The sequence below is a fragment of the Colias philodice genome, chromosome 23, assembly GCF_061535455.1.
Source record: "Colias philodice isolate Cphi_HAF_F1 chromosome 23, ilColPhil1 Martin Lab GWU primary, whole genome shotgun sequence".
NCBI classification, from domain to species: domain Eukaryota; kingdom Metazoa; phylum Arthropoda; class Insecta; order Lepidoptera; family Pieridae; genus Colias; species Colias philodice.
Window position 1 is genome coordinate 8,333,833 of NC_143108.1, and position 19,479 is coordinate 8,353,311.

A 19,479-nucleotide genomic window follows, 5' to 3' on the forward strand; every position below is an offset into this window, starting at 1 on the left:
ATAAAAATAGGTATCTATGATAATTTATTGGAAGAAATAATTAGTTTGTGCGAAATAAAGAAATTGAAAAAGGGTTTTTATTTTATTTGTTTCACACCTCTCACCACTACTTGATAATTACTATACTTACTTGATAATTTTAAAAATACTTTGTACTTACTAATAATTAATCAATCCTATAATTTCTTTTCGTTTAGGCTCTGAAACCTATTTTAAATGTCGTTCTGATTCGCTCTTTTAAACAAAATAAATAGGTACAAATCCATTATATAACTTAATTACGAAACAAACATAAAACACAAAAAGTAACCCTCTTTCCGAATCGGTTAATAAAAGAACTCAACAAAGGTAAAAGTAATCGTTGAAATCTTTACACAAACTAAGGCCTTTCATAAACTTCTAAGATTTTTAAAACAATTCAAATCCGCCCTCTGAAGCATACTTTCAAAGAAATTTTTAAAGCCTTTGTTAGAACAATGGGATTACTGAAGAAGTGCATTCGTATAGACGCGCTAATAAAACTAGAGATTATAAAATGTCTGTTGCTTTTTTTAAGGTTTAATCACCCTTTTATGATTTTGGAGAATTATTCGAAAATTTAGAGCTTATTAAATGCCTATTCATAGAAAATATATCATGAGATAGCGAATACTATATTGTATGAAAATAATCGTTAAATCTTTTAGATTGAAAATTTTGCTGTCACTTCTTTTGGCAATCCTGTCATTGTTTCCTTTTTTCCCGTTTATTTTAGAAATGTGATTGTAACAATTACTGATTTATATCACAATATCTTAATCTTAATACTATTAATATCTTAATCTTAATATCTTTCTTTTTATAAAGGCGAAAGTTTGTAAGTATGTATGGATGTATGGATGTATGGATGTATGGATGTATGGTTGTATGGATGTATGGTTGTATGGATGTTTGTTACTCTTTCACGTAAAAACTACTGAACCGATTACAATGAAATTTAGCACACATATAGAGGGTAACTTGGATTAACACATAGGATAGGTTTTATCCCGAAAATCCCACGGGAACGGGAACTATGCGGATTTTTGGGATTTTCCTTTGAAAACGCGGGCGAAGCCGCGGGCGGAAATCTAGTTATCTAATATTTATTCATGTAAAGATTTTTTACTTTGGTAAATCATTACGTTGTAATAATTTCTCTTCTGTCCAACGAAAAATATTGCTTTAATAGCAATTTTAATTTAATTTAATTTAATGTAAAATATATCGTACCATCGTTGCGGTTAACCGCAAATTTAGAAATGGTTTAACAAATTTGTATGTGACATTGATTTGATATTAAATTGCGCAATTCAAATGTATATTTTACAATAAAAATGCTTTCAAATTTAAGGTAATATTTTGAAGATATTTTCTTAGTAGAATTTAGGAAATCAAAGACAATAATTAAACGTCTTAAACTTTTTCGTCGTCGATTTTATTATGGCAACTCGTAAGGCAGGCATACTGGCAATATGTACTTTCAAAAACAAGATAGCTCTTTTTACAAATTCAAAATTGCTATTTACTTTAGTTGTCTATAGGTGGTATTATACCAGTTAGAATATTAATTAGTATTTTAAAATGAAAATATTTACTTTATTTTATAATTTCAAGATACATCTCAAGTCAAAATCAAAAGTATTTCGATACAAATATTTTATTTTAATTATAGTAATTTCATATCTTCTTCATTATTTCAAAAATATAACCTTCCTTCAGTCGTGAAAGCTTCCTTACGCGAGTAAATTAGAAAATATTAATTACGTCACATATTTAAAAAGTGTAAACTAAGAAATGTTGGAGGAATATTTAAAGAAAATATTAACAAAAATCTTTGGTAAAGTATGAATTTTCTTGGCGTTATTTAGGTCACGAATAAAGCATGTGAGTCTCGTCTAAGCGTGAAATTTTAATATTTTCCATATATTTTGCTCCGTAATATTTTGTTTTTGAAGGAATTCAGAAATGTTGGCTCAATTGAATGAACATAATATTCGTGTTTGTTAATTATCATTTTATACGGAAGTGTGGATATTTTTGGTAAGTACGAAAAATTCGTCCATTTAATAACGTTTTTAAAGTTTTATTTTGCTTTCATATAATTTCATAATTTGTCTTATGATAAACTGAAATATTACTTTCAGTTTCAGGGTATTCTTATATAAAAAGCGTGTGTGCTGAGGCCACGTGTCAGAAGTGAAACTTAATTTTGAAAGATTCAAACATGACGTGACGCTATTGCTATGACGCGCCAAATTTTTCTCTCAACACGCCTAAAGAAATTTCACTTAATAAAAACAATCCTAATGTTTACTTTCATATCATTTGTTATTTTGGTAGGATTCAATTTACCTTCTATTTTTTATATTATTTTTTAGTCTTTATTCCTTATAGCATTTATTATATTAATTACTAGCGGTCCGCCCCGGCTTCGCCCGTGGTACATATTTTGCAATAAAGGGTAGCCTATGTTCTTTCTCAGGGTCTAAAGATTATCTGTGCCAAATTTCGTCAAAATCGGTCCAGCAGTTTACAGTTAAAACCATAGGTACATACATACATAATTACAAACCTTTCCTCTTTATAATATTAGTATAGATATCTATCTCTTCCGTATATCTTGAATAAAAGCCATTACCTCAACAAACAACCATTTAAACTGCTATAAATAAATCCCAGTATTGTTATTATTTAATATTTTCAGTGATATCTTCAGAAGCCGGTGGGAAATCATCGTCTAAACGTCGCCATTCATTCATTCGCCGGGGACATCATTCTATCTCCGTTATCTGGGTAAGTACTTTGGGGAGAATCTTTGGAATACTATGGAAATTATTAAAAATATCCGCTGTATAATTGTGGTAATGTTTGGTAATATGTATTTCATTTGGGCCGCTCGCGCTGTGTAGTGATGTAAAGATAGTGCACGGATTTCCAGATAGGTATATAGGTAATCAGTTCAATAGGTTTTTTCGTTTTGTATTTCGGTCCTTTAAAAATATACTGTGTCGATTTAATGATTGAAACTCATTTGCATTTAAATAGTTTTTATATACTAGGTATCTAGGAATAGGAACTACCGATGTGTAACGCTATTTATTAATTTGAATTTGGATCCCGGCGTTCCTAAAAAAATAAAAATTTACCATTATATACATAAATGATAGGTAGTAATATTATTTACTGATAATATTTAACTTTAAAGTAAGTAGTATCCTACGTTTATTTGTATGTATCACTGTGTCCTTTCTGCATAAACCCTGAGCCTACAAAATATCAAGAAATCAGATTTGAACTATCACGATCGACGTCAGCAGTCACAATATAGTTTATTGGCCAAATGAAGAAACAACACGCTCCGATGTGACTTAGGTATTTCTTATATCGTGATAATAGTATCTATAATTTATCTATTGAACCTTTGCAATATCGTCTTTTCAGAGAGTAAGAAAATAAGTTTTTTACTAATGCATTGTGTAATTGATAAGGTTAATCTCGGGATTAATTTATATTTATGTCGCTACAGTTACGATATGTCACAGCCAACTTAAACAGTCACTTCATTAAAGAGTCTAGCCACCTTATTAACATTTAGGTATTTACTTACCTACTTAAATATAAACATTGTTTTTGATATCCAATAAGCCTAGAAATTTAAGCCTCGTGTAACATTATTTATCATTAATGAGTATTTGCAAATATAATAATTCTCATTCATTAATCATTATAATTAATTAAGCCTTACCTTTTACAGCGCTTAATTTGTTCCCGACCATCTGCTTCGCTACGAACGCCGCCATCTTGCTTTTCTTGTTTTTTATTTAATCTGTAACAAATAAAAAAAATATTTTTTCATTGTGTATTTTGATTGAACTAGTAGGTAACTATCATCCCATTGAGTCATTTGATTTTCATAACACAAGCGAAAAGCTTAGTATGGCCGTATGGGATATCGTGCCGTGTGTGAAAAATGTCCCTGAAATATTTATTTATTTAAACTTTTTTACCTAAAAACGTATACTATACTTTCACGTTTTTATTATTATTATTTAGATAGGTCTAAATTATAAAAATTTTCACGGCTGAAGCTGTTGCTCTTCAAAAAATTCGAATGAAAAAGCGATTTTCCATCGTCGTAGGAAATCTTAATGACATCATCATTTATCAAGAAATGAAAAAAAAAAAATAATTTGGAAAATCCAAAAGTGCACGCCTCATAATTTTTTTTTAATAAATATTTATTAATTATTATTTTTGTTTATTTAATAACAATTAAACCACATCGAATCAGACCCTGAAAAATGAAAGGGTTCTATTCCTGAGCATACTCAAGCGTAAGAGAAAAAAAAAGACTCGATTAGTAAAGTAGGTACTTCGGTCGCTATCGTGTTAACAAGAAAAAGGATCCGCACATACAGACACACGGACGTCCAAGACAGAACTTTTTTAAACTGTTTTTTAACTAGTTTAAATAACAAAAATGACATCAAAAATATCATGAACGTTAAAAATAGTGTTTTTTCTTAATATGTGTGTGTATGTATTATCTTACAAGTGCAATGTATGATACATAAAGACATTTTAAGTTTGAAAAATCAGATGTTTTGCGCGAAGTGACAGTAGTACCCACCTCAACGCTTCGCTTATGAGGCGTGCAAAAACGAAACGCTTTAAGCTTTCTAATTTCTATGTATGTTAAATTTAATTTCTTCCACGTTCTTCCGTTAAATTTAATTTTTTCCATCAATTGAACCGTATCTTTAGGTGTGAAAAACAACTAGATATAGATAGTACCTACCTATTTACCTAACTAATATCGAAATGAAACATCTAGGTATACATGCAAACATTGAAGATTTTTATCCTAACAGTAAACAGACTACAAAAAAGAGACATATTTTAACAGCGTAAACAATAATCTTAATCATCATAAAAGCAATAAATAATGAAACATTTGTAAATGGATCATTATAAACGTAGAATGACAAGTGTCATTAAAAATTTCCAAAGTTGCGACGTTAGGGGCCATTATAACACTTTTATATGGAACTTTATAGCTCCGGAAGATCGCGAAGTTGTAAAAGATTGGAAGTTGAATCTCCTTGGAATTTAGATAAGTACGTGGATTGGGTAATCACTGAATCAGTCGCTTCATACGCGGTATTATGCTTGTAGCTGCTGGCTTGTAAAGTTGAGAATATTATTATATTGTCATTTTTAAAATATAGCTTGTAATAATATGTTTAATATGGAAATTAGTATGTAGGTATATAAAATATTATGCTAACACTAATGCTTTCTAATCTAATTCATCTGAACTACAATAAAATCAGTCTTAATATTTTTGAAAGATTTTTCGATAAAGCTTAATTCCGAATATTATTTAATAAATTAGTAAAAATTAAAAAGTTTGCAAATATTAGATAAGCTGTTCATATATTATTAAGTATAAAATAAAGCAATAAACATAGAACTATTCAATTTGTGTATTCTACAACACATTGCCCATTCCTATACAGAAATACAAATTTTCATGAAAACTGAATTCCAATCTAATAACAATTTACGAGAACACAAATCTTGATTTGCCACCTAGCGGTTCTTCTAAGAACTACGACGTCACAAGAAAGTGCTGTCTATTTCGTAGTTCCGGTATTACAACTAGATGGCGCTGATCTTCTTAAAGACGAAAAAGTTCTTGGCGTCGGCGTTTCCATAGCAACGAAGCTGTCGGTAAGCGCGGGAAGTTATAAATGGTAATGTTTCAAATAGATTTTTCAGACTTCAGATTTTCAGTATTACAATATTGTCTTTTGATATTCTTATAACATTACTCAATATTATATAAGGTTTGTAAAATATTACATAAAATTAAAAAATGCTCTTATTGTAATTTTAAATTTAGTGCATATTTTGATAAAATGAAACAAGACTTCATATAATATTATAAGACATAAATAGTACCTACTACCTACTTACGATCATGAAGATTTATTGTTTTTCAAATAATAATTATTATGTACAATACAATAATGAATTTAACATTTAATACCGGCAATCGTTAAACCGACAATCTAAACAACGCTACCTATCCCTTAAAACAGTGTCCTATTTTGGGGTACATTTATCAGGGCAATCTCTGTCGACCCAAATTTAAATTGCTTGCAATATAAAATAAATTAACCTAATTTAAAATCAGATTTCACACGCAACGTATACCAAAGCTTTTTGATACATCGCATCAGATGAAAGGATAATTGTCGCCATGATGTATAGCTGTTTCCATTTTATTATTTGCTTTTAACTCCATAATTTTAAAGTGTTTAAAGTGTTTTTTAGTGTGGACGCGATGATATAATTACGTTATAATAATATAGTGCTGATTTTAAATTGTTATCCGATGAATGTAGCAGCTTGTATTTATTTAAACTGCTAATATTACATGATAATAGGAATAGCAAATGCAAAATAATATGGGTATATAATACCTGAAAATCCAGAACAATTTTTCAATAAAATTATAGATATTAAGTATCTAGTACATAAATTAAAAGTAATGACCAATTTCATAAGTAGCATATCATTACCATTAAATATTAAAAAATCAACATCAAACTTATAACAATCTTGTAACAGACTCAGTCTATCCATAACTTTTATCCCAACTAATAAACTATATATAGATACTGTAAGCAGGTCTGTGGAGTGTGGGTACGTCAGCGTCGATTAGTTCCAAACTTCGCTGCACTACGATGGACTAGTAATTGGTTTTCTAGACTGTTCTAGATTGTTCTGACCTGGTTAGTTAGTACACACATTTTGATTTATTATAGGTCTAGCAGTCTGCCGTCCTTTAACTAGAAAGCCGTTAAGCCCACGAAGTGAGTTTCGAGTAAATGGCAAAAAACACGGAAATCGTTATTTCTTAAAAATTATGACACTTAGAATAATTATTGTGAGATACATCGGTCGAAATTTAATTATATTATACTAGATTTCCGCCCGCGGCTTCGCACGCGGTTTCAAAGAAAAACCCGCATAGTTCCCGTTCCCGTGGGATTTCCGGGATAAAACCTATCCTATGTGTTAATCCAAGTTACCCTCTATATGTGTGCTAAATTTCATTGTAATCGGTTCAGTAGTTTTTACGTGAAAGAGTAACAAACACCCATACATCCATACAAACTTTCGCCTTTATAATAGTACTAGATTTCCGCCCGCGGCTTCGCCCGCGTTTTCAAAGAAAAATCCGCATAGTTCCCGTTCCCGTGGGATTTCCGGGATAAAACCTATCCTATGTGTTAATCCAAGTTACCCTCTATATGTGTGCTAAATTTCATTGTAATCGGTTCAGTAGTTTTTACGTGAAAGAGTAACAAACATCCATACATCCATACATCCATACATCCATACATCCATACATCCTTACAAACTTTCGCCTTTATAATATTAATAGGAAATAGGATATAAATAATAGTTTTTAGCCAGAAACTGTTATAATTTATTTTTAAATTCAATTTTTCTCGTTTAGTTCAGCATATAATCTGAAAATTTTAGCTATTTACTGGACAAGACGGCCGTTAACATACCATAGCGACTTTTTAGCTAAGTAATTTAGTATTTTTATTTTCATTTTGGGATTTTTTTTTATTTAGTAATAAAATGCTTACCTAAAACGTCGTTAAGCTACTATAACTACTTTTAAGCTATGACTTTCGCTTTAATTTAAATTTCAAAATCTTTATAATCAACGGTTAAGGGCTTTTAGATGCTTTTGTACTATGATTCTATATAGTTGTACTAAATTTTAATCTTACTAATGTTAAAAATTTGCTGCTGTCTTAGGCTTTGCTCTCGGGAATTACATCCTCTAGGTCAACCAATGGAAAGGAAAAGGATCAAAAGCTTTTAGGTTTAAGTATTAAGGATTTAAACACTATCTAAATTAATGGTTCTTGCGTCTGATGTGAGTAACAATTATTGTAACTCTTTTACTAAATGACTCTTTTAAGTTGTTGATAAAATTAACCTTTATTTCTCGTCATGTTCACGTTTATTTCATTACAGAGGCTCATTAAGAGGTTAAGATTATAGATAAATCTTCTCGCTTTTCTTTTTGGAACCGTATTTTCATTTAGAATTGCAATTATAACGTTATTTTATAAATACTCTTCTGCGAAGCCATCATACGAGTCACGGATATGTGAGTACATATAGAACCACAAACAATGTAAACATAAATCGTTTCCTGAAAAAAAAAATTAAGACTTGTGCACGAGGTTTTTGAAAAAAACACCCTGGTTTCAATAGGGCTTCAAGCTCGACTTACATGTGGGATGCTCTTAATAAAATATAATGTAGAACCGCTTATCAAATGATTAGAAGACTCTTTCATCAACATTTAGAAAATATAATATACTAGAATATGTGGAAAATAGCAGGAGGTAGAAAACTTTTTATTTGCTACCATGTAAAAAAATACAAATCTTAATAATCTAATATAAAGAAAAGAAAAAATAGCAATAGTGGCAAAATGGTCTCTCGTCAGCGGGTCAAAGGTAGTGTACTCATAACAATTTTTGTATCACCATCTCTAGTACATTGCTTGGCAGTCGATTACTTATTCCACCCAAGGGGTAAATTACATTATTAATAAATAGTTTTAAAAATTAAATAGTATAGACTGCCTATGTCCTCTTTCTCGGTTACAGAGACAAATCAGAGTCTAAACAGAGAAATACGATTGAAAGTTCGCAATGTCGTAACCATTATCTACCAAATTTTCGTAACTTTGACTTGCTATATTTTCCGTAATTTAGCTGCTAGATTGTTTAAAACTTAGTAAACTTGATCAGAAATAATACGTCTTGTAAAAGAAAATCAAAAGCAATCGGTACTCTGCTTGGGGGCGACATTATTTCATCATCACTCTCATCCCCAAAACTGATGCATCACCAGAATCGGATAACTGCCTTTTAGCTAAAAAATGAGGGTTAGCTGCTTTGTAGCTAAGCAAAAAAGTGTTATTAGAATTTGTCCTAAATAAAATTACTTAACTAAAAAAGAGTTAAGGGCGAGTAACTGCAAATAAGGTAAGGATTTCCATTGGAATAGTTATATGAAAGCTTATCATAAAGCAGTTATAGTCCTTTTGCGTCTCTATAGTCAAGTATAATCTGATAACGTACTTTTAGTCAAGTAAAAAGCTAAAAAATAATTATTAAATCTGGCGGTTAAGGTACTTTAAAGGAAATTTAGCGAAGTAGTGTTGGTTAGACGCTTTCAAGTTATGCAATCGCTGAAAATTGTGTTATTTAACGGCTTACAATATTTTTATATCTCTATAACTATTAATGCTAGAGAAATGATTCTTAGACAGAAAGATAGAGAATTTTGAACTCTGTCACCCTACATTTAAAACTGAAAATTGACCATTTGTTGGTTAACGGCTTTTTAGTTAAAGGACGGCAGAGCTGTGCTCCGAGGTTTTACCCGCAGTGCTCCGCTCCTGTTGGTCTTAGCGAGATGATAAAATAGCCTATAGCCTTCCTCGATGAATGGGCTATCTAACACCGAAAGAATTTTTCAAATCGGACCAGTAGTTCCTGAGCGCGTTCAAACAAAGAAACAAACTCTTCAGCTTTATAATATTATTATAGTATAGATGGCTAGAGATACAGGTTTAAATTCTCGTGATGTTCTTTGCTTTATTATCTCACGAAAACAACTCTTGCAAATTTTCTCATTCTCTTCAGGAATAAATAACGGACGGACGTTTTGAAAAATACAACTTACATAATAATTGTTGTCTATATAACGACTGTATATGGGAGGATATACATCGTGGAAGAGATCCGTGGTTGCTGAACTAAATAAAACCGGCCTGTCGTGGCACGAAGTCAAAGCAAAAGCCCAAAATCGACGTGACTGGAAAAAGTTTACTGAGGCCCTATGCTCCTCGAGGAGTTAAAGGAACAATCATCATATGGGAGGATATGTCTTAAGAAGTATTTAACATTATTTTTTGTTTTAATAAAACAGTTTCAAACCAAACATTACAACCGTACCATTTACATATTAGGTAGTAACTAGGTATCTATATATTATAGTTATAAATTAAACAACTCGTAAGCTATAAAGGATCCATAACCAAGTATATATCGAGTGGGATCGCTGGGGCCGCTTGTCAGCTCGAAATAAACTAAGTTTGTGCGGTTATATCAGAATTATGGCCATAAATTATCGGCCCAATGGATTTCCCGGGATTTAGGACACATGCTATGGGGAACCTTCGAGAATGTATTTTGGGTTATTCAAACATGATTTACTTGAAATATGTATATAACGTTATGTAATGGTTATGTAAGACTGTAAAGATATAACATACCTAGTTGATAGTTGGTTCCTTAAAATATATAATAAATATTTTCAGATTTTCTGGAATGTTTTTGACGAGACGACTGAATTTCGTAGGCATTAAATATTATATAAATTATAATGAATAAGTACCTACTACTCTGATATCACGTTCTTAAAATGTTAGTGAACTTAGCAGATCATTTTTAGCAGATCAAAAAAAAATGTGAGTTCTTATCGCGTGCAGTTGAGTTCTACAGTTCCTGATACTTTTTAGAAATAGTTCTGGCGTTTTTACCTTAAAAAACGACATTTGAAAAAATGATCTGCCAACTTCCCGTAGTAGATAATTTTTAGCAGATCAAAAAAATGTGAGTTCTTATCGCGTGCAGTTGAGTTCTACAGTTCCTGATACTTTTTAGAAATACTCGCGTAAAATGAAACACTAGAAAAATTATTTATGTCATATTTCATCACGTCGTAGCACCATGCCGTAGCATCATGCCGTAGCATCATGCCGTAGCATCATGCCGTAGCATCGCGCCGTAGCATTACGCCGTAGCATCACGCCATAGCATCACGCCGTAGCATCATGCCGTAGCATCACGCCGTAGCATCATGCCGTAGCATCACGCCGTAGCATCATGCCGTAGCATCATGCCGTAGCATCATGCCGTAGCATCACATCGTAGCATCACGCCGAAGCATCACGCCGTAACACATGCCATAGCATTACGCCGTAGCATCACGCCGTAGCATCACGTCGTAGCATCACAGCGTAGCATCACGCCGTAGCATCACGTCGTAGCATTACGTCGCATCACGTTAAGCCGGGTCCAGGTCGGGTTTTTTCAAATGTCGTTTGTTAAGGTAAAAACGCCAGAACTATTTCTAAACTGCACGCGATAAGAACTCACATTTTTTTTTTAATGATCTGCTAAGTTCACTAACATGTTCTTAAACAGCTAGTAATAGTCTTTTTTCTATGTTAAATGTTTATATTTTCATAAACATTACCTACTCTACAAACTGGAGCGAAGAAGGTAAGTATTAAAAATATTGAACAATTTAAATTCTCATAGAAAACATGTAGACGCATCGCAAGTAAAATGTTTCACATTTTAAAGCAAATTATTCATCGTCTCGTACCTTAATTAATTCAATGCAAAGAATAAATAAAAAGATGCATTTAAACGCTGAAATTTTAATAAACTTCGTTCGCAGTTTCCAAGTAAATTATTTACACGATACGGGTGTCGAATCATAATTAGCAAAGGGACTGGCAATGAATTCCAACTTGTATACTATTTTCCAGCTTACCTTTTAAAAACGTTATTTATTTTACGTACCTATATATTACATTAATACCTACAGGCGTTATAATAACAGAGATATAATATAAAATTTTACGTGCTAGAACGACATAGAACGACACAAATAAACAACCCTTTACTGTATACTAATCCATACTAATATTATAAATGCGAAAGTAACTCTGTCTGTCTGTCTGTTACTCAATCACGCCTTAACTACTGAACCAATTTGCATGAAATTTGGTATAGAGGTATTTTGATACCCGAGAAAGGACATAGGCTACTTTTTACCCCGGGACATAGGATAGGTTTTACCACGGAAATCCCACGGGAACGGGAACTATGTGGGTTTTTCTTTGACTGCGCGGGCGAAGCCGCGGGCGGAAAGCTAGTTTTAAATATTTTTAACTTCGTGTGGTACATTTTATTGTTAAATAGATAAATAAACCCAACTCCAAATTTACTTATCATAAGTGGAAGATTATAGATTTTGTTATTACAATAATTGTAGAACCGGCTCTATGTTATTATTTTCATTTAAACAAACTAACAGTAAGCATTAATATTATTTAAACTTACCTAAGTATATCTACTGATACACGAATCGTTTACAACATATGTATCTAAAGTAAGCGAGTAAATAATTTATTTGCCAAAACACACACTAATCTCTTGTTAAGAAAAGTGTAGATAAATGGCGGAAGTTTAATAGCAAAAGCAAATGAGAACAGATGAAGCAAGTTTTATATTCTTTAGCTTTATTTTCACGTCAAAAGAATTCGCAGCTAAATCCCCGTTTCCTTGCTGGAATTAATATAAATACCTTTACATTATTTCTTGTGATATACCTAGTGGCTCATCTTTGCGCAACAGTTAACAGTCGCAAATAAACATTAGTTTTAATTTGTTTTAAGTATAGAAACTATATTATTTCGCTCTGTTTTTGTGTCAAGACTGTGCCGACCAAAATAGGTTTATGTAGATACGAGTATATTTAAACCTACGAATGTAGAGAATTAAAGATATCATTCTGATGATTAAAACATTTTTTTTCTATTTTACTTTTATAATGCAATCTATCTTCTCAAATTCGACCTGGGTTCATTAATTTTATCTACCGCTACTGAACACTAGCAACCGTAATAGTGAACGTACATAAGTACTTCCCGGATTTTACACATAATAATATTATAGGCTTCTTCTTGAAGGCCCCAATGCCGTAATTATGTTACATTATGTATATTCTTAGATATGTACGATATTGCGAACAAAAGTATTGCATTGTTTATTTTTCATAGCCTACACAAACTAGATTCGACCATTTTCAAACAAAATTTTAAGTCGATTAAAAACAGCGCCTCGAAATCCTCAAAGATTTTTCATTCACGTTACTAAATATTCGTCAATAGAAAGATTACAAGAGCATCTAGCTGACAGGTGTGATGTATTGGCCAGCTATCGGGGAAAACAGTGATCCATTTAACCTGGAGAATGCTTTACTAAAAATTAGATATTGCTTTTGTAAAATGAACAGGGATTATCTTATATCGAAGTTTACGTTACAATTTTTATATGTGTGTCTTCGCGAGTGTGAATGAAGTTTAAAGTAGTATTTCTACTATTTCAGAAAGTAATTAAAATGTAATTATGTAAAAAATGTAATTTCATCAAGATCTGTTTAGCTGTTTTGACGATATTGAGCCACAAACATTAATGAGCATCTAAGAACTGCACTGCTATATTGGGTCTTATACATTTAAGAAATGAAGCCTATATGTTATTCTCATCTATTTCAGTTATTTTGTAACACTTTCACAAATATAAATAATTTTAAACTTATTGCCCCTGACCGCATTCTCTATAAAGTTTTCGCTATACCTAAAGTTTAATTAATTTCCAAGTACGATTCAAAAACTAAAACAAAATCAGGAATACAAGAGAAACACAATGTTGTTTGTTTTCTATCTGTTTGTACTCGCGCTGCATCGCAATGAGTTGAATCAACTTTATTTTATTTTGGAAGTTTTGGATTTATGGCTTCCTAGAGATAAATGGATTTAAAACTCGCGTTACAACTTTCAAACGTATTTACGATTTAAGTTAGTAAGTACACCGGGGGTTGTTTTATAAAATAAATAATACGAATACATATAAAATTCCTTAACTATTTTAAAAATTTAAAAGGATACTTACTTATTATTTGTTTGGTCCTAAATAATAATTCGGAAGGTAACTTCAAATTATGACAGTTATTAATTGATATTATTTACATGCAATATGAGTCATGATGAATTTATTTTCGCCTACAATATTGGTCAGTAACTTGCAAATACTTTACGTTCATTTATTATTTTTAACTAGCTACTTAACTTACAGTTTGTCAAAACTCGCTTATGAGCTAATAATTTTATGGATTATAATATTGTACTACATGAATTATAAACGAAAATAATATTTAGCTCTATCTTTTCTTCTACCAGTAAAACAAAGAATTCTTCCAACAAAATGCTTCATTACATAAAATTTCAACTCTCAATATATTAAAAACCCACTGGTATAATAAATCACAACGACAATTATCCCTTCATCCCGTGGCGGTATTTATCAAAAAGATTGCCACCTCGCAAAATATGCGAATACAAAATATTCATACGTTTAAAGCCATTGTATCAGTTTAAATTTATTGCCCGTATCGTAAATATTTGGAGACACGTTATAAATGGAGTTAAAAGTCGGAATATTAAGTTTTATTGCAAACAAGAATGATGTTCTACTGAAAATTATTACGTTGTTCTAATATAGTCATTTTAAAGTTAATTTATTACTTATATAAACTTCTTTATCGGGATTGGAAAAAAATTTCGTGTAACATTTTTTCGTTATACGATATAACACCTAAATTTTGTAATTACATTCTTGTAGGTACGTAAAATCATCAAAATTGGAAAATAATATTTCCATGTTTAAGAATGACCTATAGTTTCCTATAGTTAGTTAGAAAAGTACCAATGAACTGATAATGATATTTCAGCATACCAATTAATCATCTTCTTATCATACTATCGTCAAAAATAGCTCACAAAATCTCTCTTCTCTTCAATAAATCAAATTTTATTAACACTATTTATGGAAGTTTTTGCAAGTGCATAATATGAATAGATATTTTAGTAAACTGTGAACGATATGGAATATTGCTTCTATAAGGGATTAGGACTATCTATTAAAATATACAGAAGTCAGGACAACAATCGAAAAATAACAACTTATTTGTTATTTTCTTTTCGATTTAAAGTAATGCAAACATAGTTTTTGTCTTTCTAGAAATATATGACTTTATTAAAACATTGTTGTTAGTATACCAACACGATTATAATTTATAATTAATCTATAATCACTTTATTTACTTAAATCCTTTATTACAAACACAATTATTATACAGTCTCCATTTATATATTGCAATAACTAGAACAAACACATCAATTTGCTGTATCTATTAACATCCATTGTATTCAGTAGCTAGCAATCAACAATATTGTGTCAATTAGAGAAACTTCGTTAGCAGTTGATCAATATCTGCACTGAGGGCTATCAAATTGCATAGATTGTACTTACAGATGCTTGTTTGAATATATTATGTATGTTGATGATGTAAAATCTATTCGGAAGAAACACCATTTGTTATGGCAATCTTGATGTTAAACAGTAAAATAATGGTTAAATTTGTAATAGAAATGAATCAGTAATTAGTTATTAGAGGAAATCATTGACAGAGCTTGTTACAGCGTATTTAAATTAACAATTGTAAGATCTTAAATTTAAAGTGTTTATCAGTATATTTTATATTCAGCGCAAGATTAAGCCCATTGATCATTTAAATAAAATAAATAAGACAAAACATACATCTGTGTTTTATTTTCATTTTACCTTAAAAATCAGTTTCGAAAGTAGATCAGCAGACTAATGGTATGCAATCATAATTAAGCAGAAAAAGATCACAGATGACTGCCATAAAGTAAATAAATAAATAAATAAATAAATATTTTTCAGGACAATTTTCACACAAGGCACAATCTGATCCCATACTAAGCTTTCGCTTGTGTTATGGAAACCAGATGGCTGATAAACATACATACATAATTTTTAAATAAATACTTAAATAGATAATTAACACCCAGACACAGAGCAAACATCTATGTTCATCACACAAATATTTGCCTCGGGTGTCGAACCCACGACCTCTGGCTTGGAAGGCAGGGCCACTGCCCACTACCAACCAAGCCAACCGGTCAGTCAATAGAATAAATAGAAAACTATACGTATTTAGTTATCCTATCGTACCACACTATATGATATATTTATCCACAGTCCTATTCAAGTTATAAGAAATCGCTTCAAAGCCATTTCCCAAGGGCTAATTAATTATAATGAGGTGGGACGCGAACGCTGAAAACAAAGCCGTCTCTTACAGGCTCCGTCATCTAATGATCCGGAAGTAATATGTAGATATTGTGGAAGAGTGCGTCATGGTCATTTAATTTTCTAGATTGAAAATATGAAGGGAGAATGTAGTTTTATGCAGTATAACTTTATGTAATTTATTTAAAATCATCAATTATCAACTGATATTTGTCAAATCCACGCTATGCATACGCATACTTATGATAATTTAGGATAAATTACTGCTGGTTAAGTTGGCAATGTTTTCGAACTTTTTGCCTCTATGTTCTGCTTGTTTCTTGACGATATATCTAGTACTTTTTACAGCAATGGTGATTTGGAGATGTTCATAATATGCACATAGCACACCCTTCCAATTTTATACCGCCAATATCTAGTTGTGGAAAGCTGGGCCACTACGTTGTTATTAAACCTTACTATAATAATTACAATTCACAATTAGATATTAGCCTGTGATGCAGGAATTCGAGTTATGTAATCACCTGGGGCTTAACGTAATAAACAGAAATACGGAATATTGTACAGGTTGCATATTCATATAGCACAAAAATGAAAAAACAGGGATATAGGTACTATAAGTTTTTGTGTAATGAATACAAATGATCAGTAAACGATCGAACAATTACGATTAAAACTGAATTTATATTACAGAGCTCGCTTAAATAATTATGAACATCACGTTTATCGAATCGAATTTATTTTTACACTTTTACAGGTCACTCGAATACTCGATCGATATCTTGCGATAAAAAACGGCTAACTACTAACTAACCTAACCTCCAAAAATAACATGAATATAAACTTTTACAGTATTCACTTTATTACTTAACAGGAATATAATTAAAATTATTTCAATATAGACTACTATTAATATGATTTGTCTTAATTAAACGAAACCCTAAAAACCTACATCATCATCATCATCATTCTCAGCCCATGTTTGAGCACTGCTGGACATAGGCCTCAGTCATAGCACGCCATTGAGCCCGGTCATTCGCTCGTTGTCGCCAGTTTGGCCCAAAAAAAAATAAAACCTACATACAATCATACAATCTAATATTATCTGCTCCAGCAGAAACCAATAGCATTAGGTCACAGACGCTCAGCGATTCTATTTCAGTCTAGACCGAAAGCGTAGGATCTAGATAGCTTTGCGCTTGACTCAGATTAATTTTGGGAAGCTTTTACTTGTCATTTGTGTCCGTTATCGCAGGAAATATAGTTCCTGAATAGGAATTTCTGCTGCATTTGAGTTTAAAATGTTAAAATCGTGTATGGTTGATATCTACATAATATTATAGAGCAAGTAAATTTTTGCATCAAGTTAAAGCTTTTTACTTTTACGATGTACATGATTTCAGACTGTAATTGTACTTTTTCGTATCGTATATTAGTTTTTCTTTTACCAGGGACTTTTTCTTTTTATATGTAACCAGGGACTTTTCATAACTATTTATAAACAAATTAAATTAATTACATTTTTACCAATGCAGGTTTTGCCTAGTCATCATTTTTCAATCATACAAACTGTTTTAAATTATCTTACAAACAACCCACTCTCTTACAAACTCACGGGCAAAGAAGCCTTTCACGTTATTCCCAAAGAAAGTATTCAATGGATTAAAGAAATTGTTAAGAGATCTCGAAACTACATAGTTCATGTTGTATCAATGGAAGAACCCACATAATAGAAAAATGTAGGTTTATTCACACAGAGTTTGTTTGTAAATTTAAATGAATGGTTAGTAATATAATGTGACAAATAAACACCAAATTTATCTAATTTTTTCTGCGTATTTTAATATTATATGTTATGATGAAAACGCCAGAAACGCCTGAACGTATTTTTACGGATTCTTTACATTTCTTGTCCTTATCATACGTGATCTTTATTACAACAGTTATAACAACAAACTATACATCAATTCAGTAATTATTTAAACATTAAAAAGGCGAACAACCGATAAAGCATTTGCACATCGAAATAGTTTATCATATCAAGTAAGATAATGCATAAAAATCTCTTAATATATTATACTCCTTAATACCTATAGACGATAAACCGAAAGAGTGTAAGAGATTCGTTTGCTGAATTTAGGTAACGTGGTCTACGGCATCTACTATATGAACATGGTCTTTAACATGTTCAAATACCCTCATATTTTTTACCATTTTTACAAATACTAAATGCATTTAATTCTATTAAAGTTAGGTAAAGTAACAAAAGCTGACATCTTGCAAAAAGCCAATAGATTAGATCCCGCTTACCTAAGTTACTAAGCTAGCGATAAGCACTTGCAAGCTGTAACTTAGGTGCACTAATCGTGACCTCGTCTACGGCTTGTGTAACGACAGGTGCTACTTAAAGAGCTTTAACGTTTTTTAGTTTTAAAACTAAATGGAATAGTTTAGTTTAGTTAGTATTATTATGTAATAAATGCTTATTATGATAGTTAGTAGGTACCTCGTAAAGTAGTTAATACAGAAATGAGTGTTTAGATTCAAATTGTGAACTAATACAACAGAATTAAAGCGTAGCGAAAGGGAAAAAATTAAATACCTACGCAAAATAAAAAGGCCCTTGTGTAATTATTGAGAAAGGATGTATTTTTATTACTCATACTATAACCGATAAAGGGCGATCTGTGTTATTGACGATTGATTCTCTCCTGCCATATTACGTACGATTCCAAACTGGGAATCAAGTAATACCTGAAACAAACAAGAATATAGTTTTCAGTAATTAGACATGCATTGCGAATTAAAAAATTAGCAGTTTAATTTATATTACAAACATTTAAAACTTTTCTACCAAATTAATTTTAAAGTTGTAGATTTGTAAGATTTTATGAAAACAAATTTAGTTTGTAAATAGTGGCCACGATATCCAACTAACTTGCTTTCTTACAAACGAGCGAGATATAATCTTTACGCTTGAAAAATTACTAACAAGATAAAATAAATTTATTCATTCCAGAGTATTTTTATCAGAGTCTTATCTTACATAAAATTAACGAGCTTTTTAACAAAACGCTGAGAAAGATGCGCCATAGTTCCCTCAGATTATTCACGAGAGATTTTTTTATGAAATGGATGAAAGTTTTTATTAGACGTTCATATTTGCAACAAATAGCTTCGAATAAATGTAAAAAAATACCAGATACTTCTTCTCTGTTAAAATTACGAGCACACTAAAAACGTAATAACTTCTTACTATGATATTTTTCATATATATCATTTGTATCCATCCTTCAAGAGGGGTAAAATTCTATGTTATCTGTGGCAGAATATGGAATTTCGGCAAAATGAGTGAATTGTACAGAAATGATGA

The 19,479-nt window shown here is 31.1% G+C and overlaps 1 protein-coding gene across 1 annotated transcript in view; it reads right to left on the minus strand.

Annotated features, from left to right (window-relative positions):
* Positions 1 to 19,479, minus strand: part of cpx (synaptic transmission protein complexin) — a 176,343-nt gene that overhangs the window by 76,934 nt on the left and 79,930 nt on the right. Inside the window, exon 3 of the mRNA XM_089709919.1 lies at positions 3,767 to 3,847. Coding sequence (XP_089566045.1) covers positions 3,767 to 3,821 — 55 coding nt within the window. The 5' untranslated portion in view covers positions 3,822 to 3,847. The remainder of the gene's footprint in view (positions 1 to 3,766; positions 3,848 to 19,479) is intronic.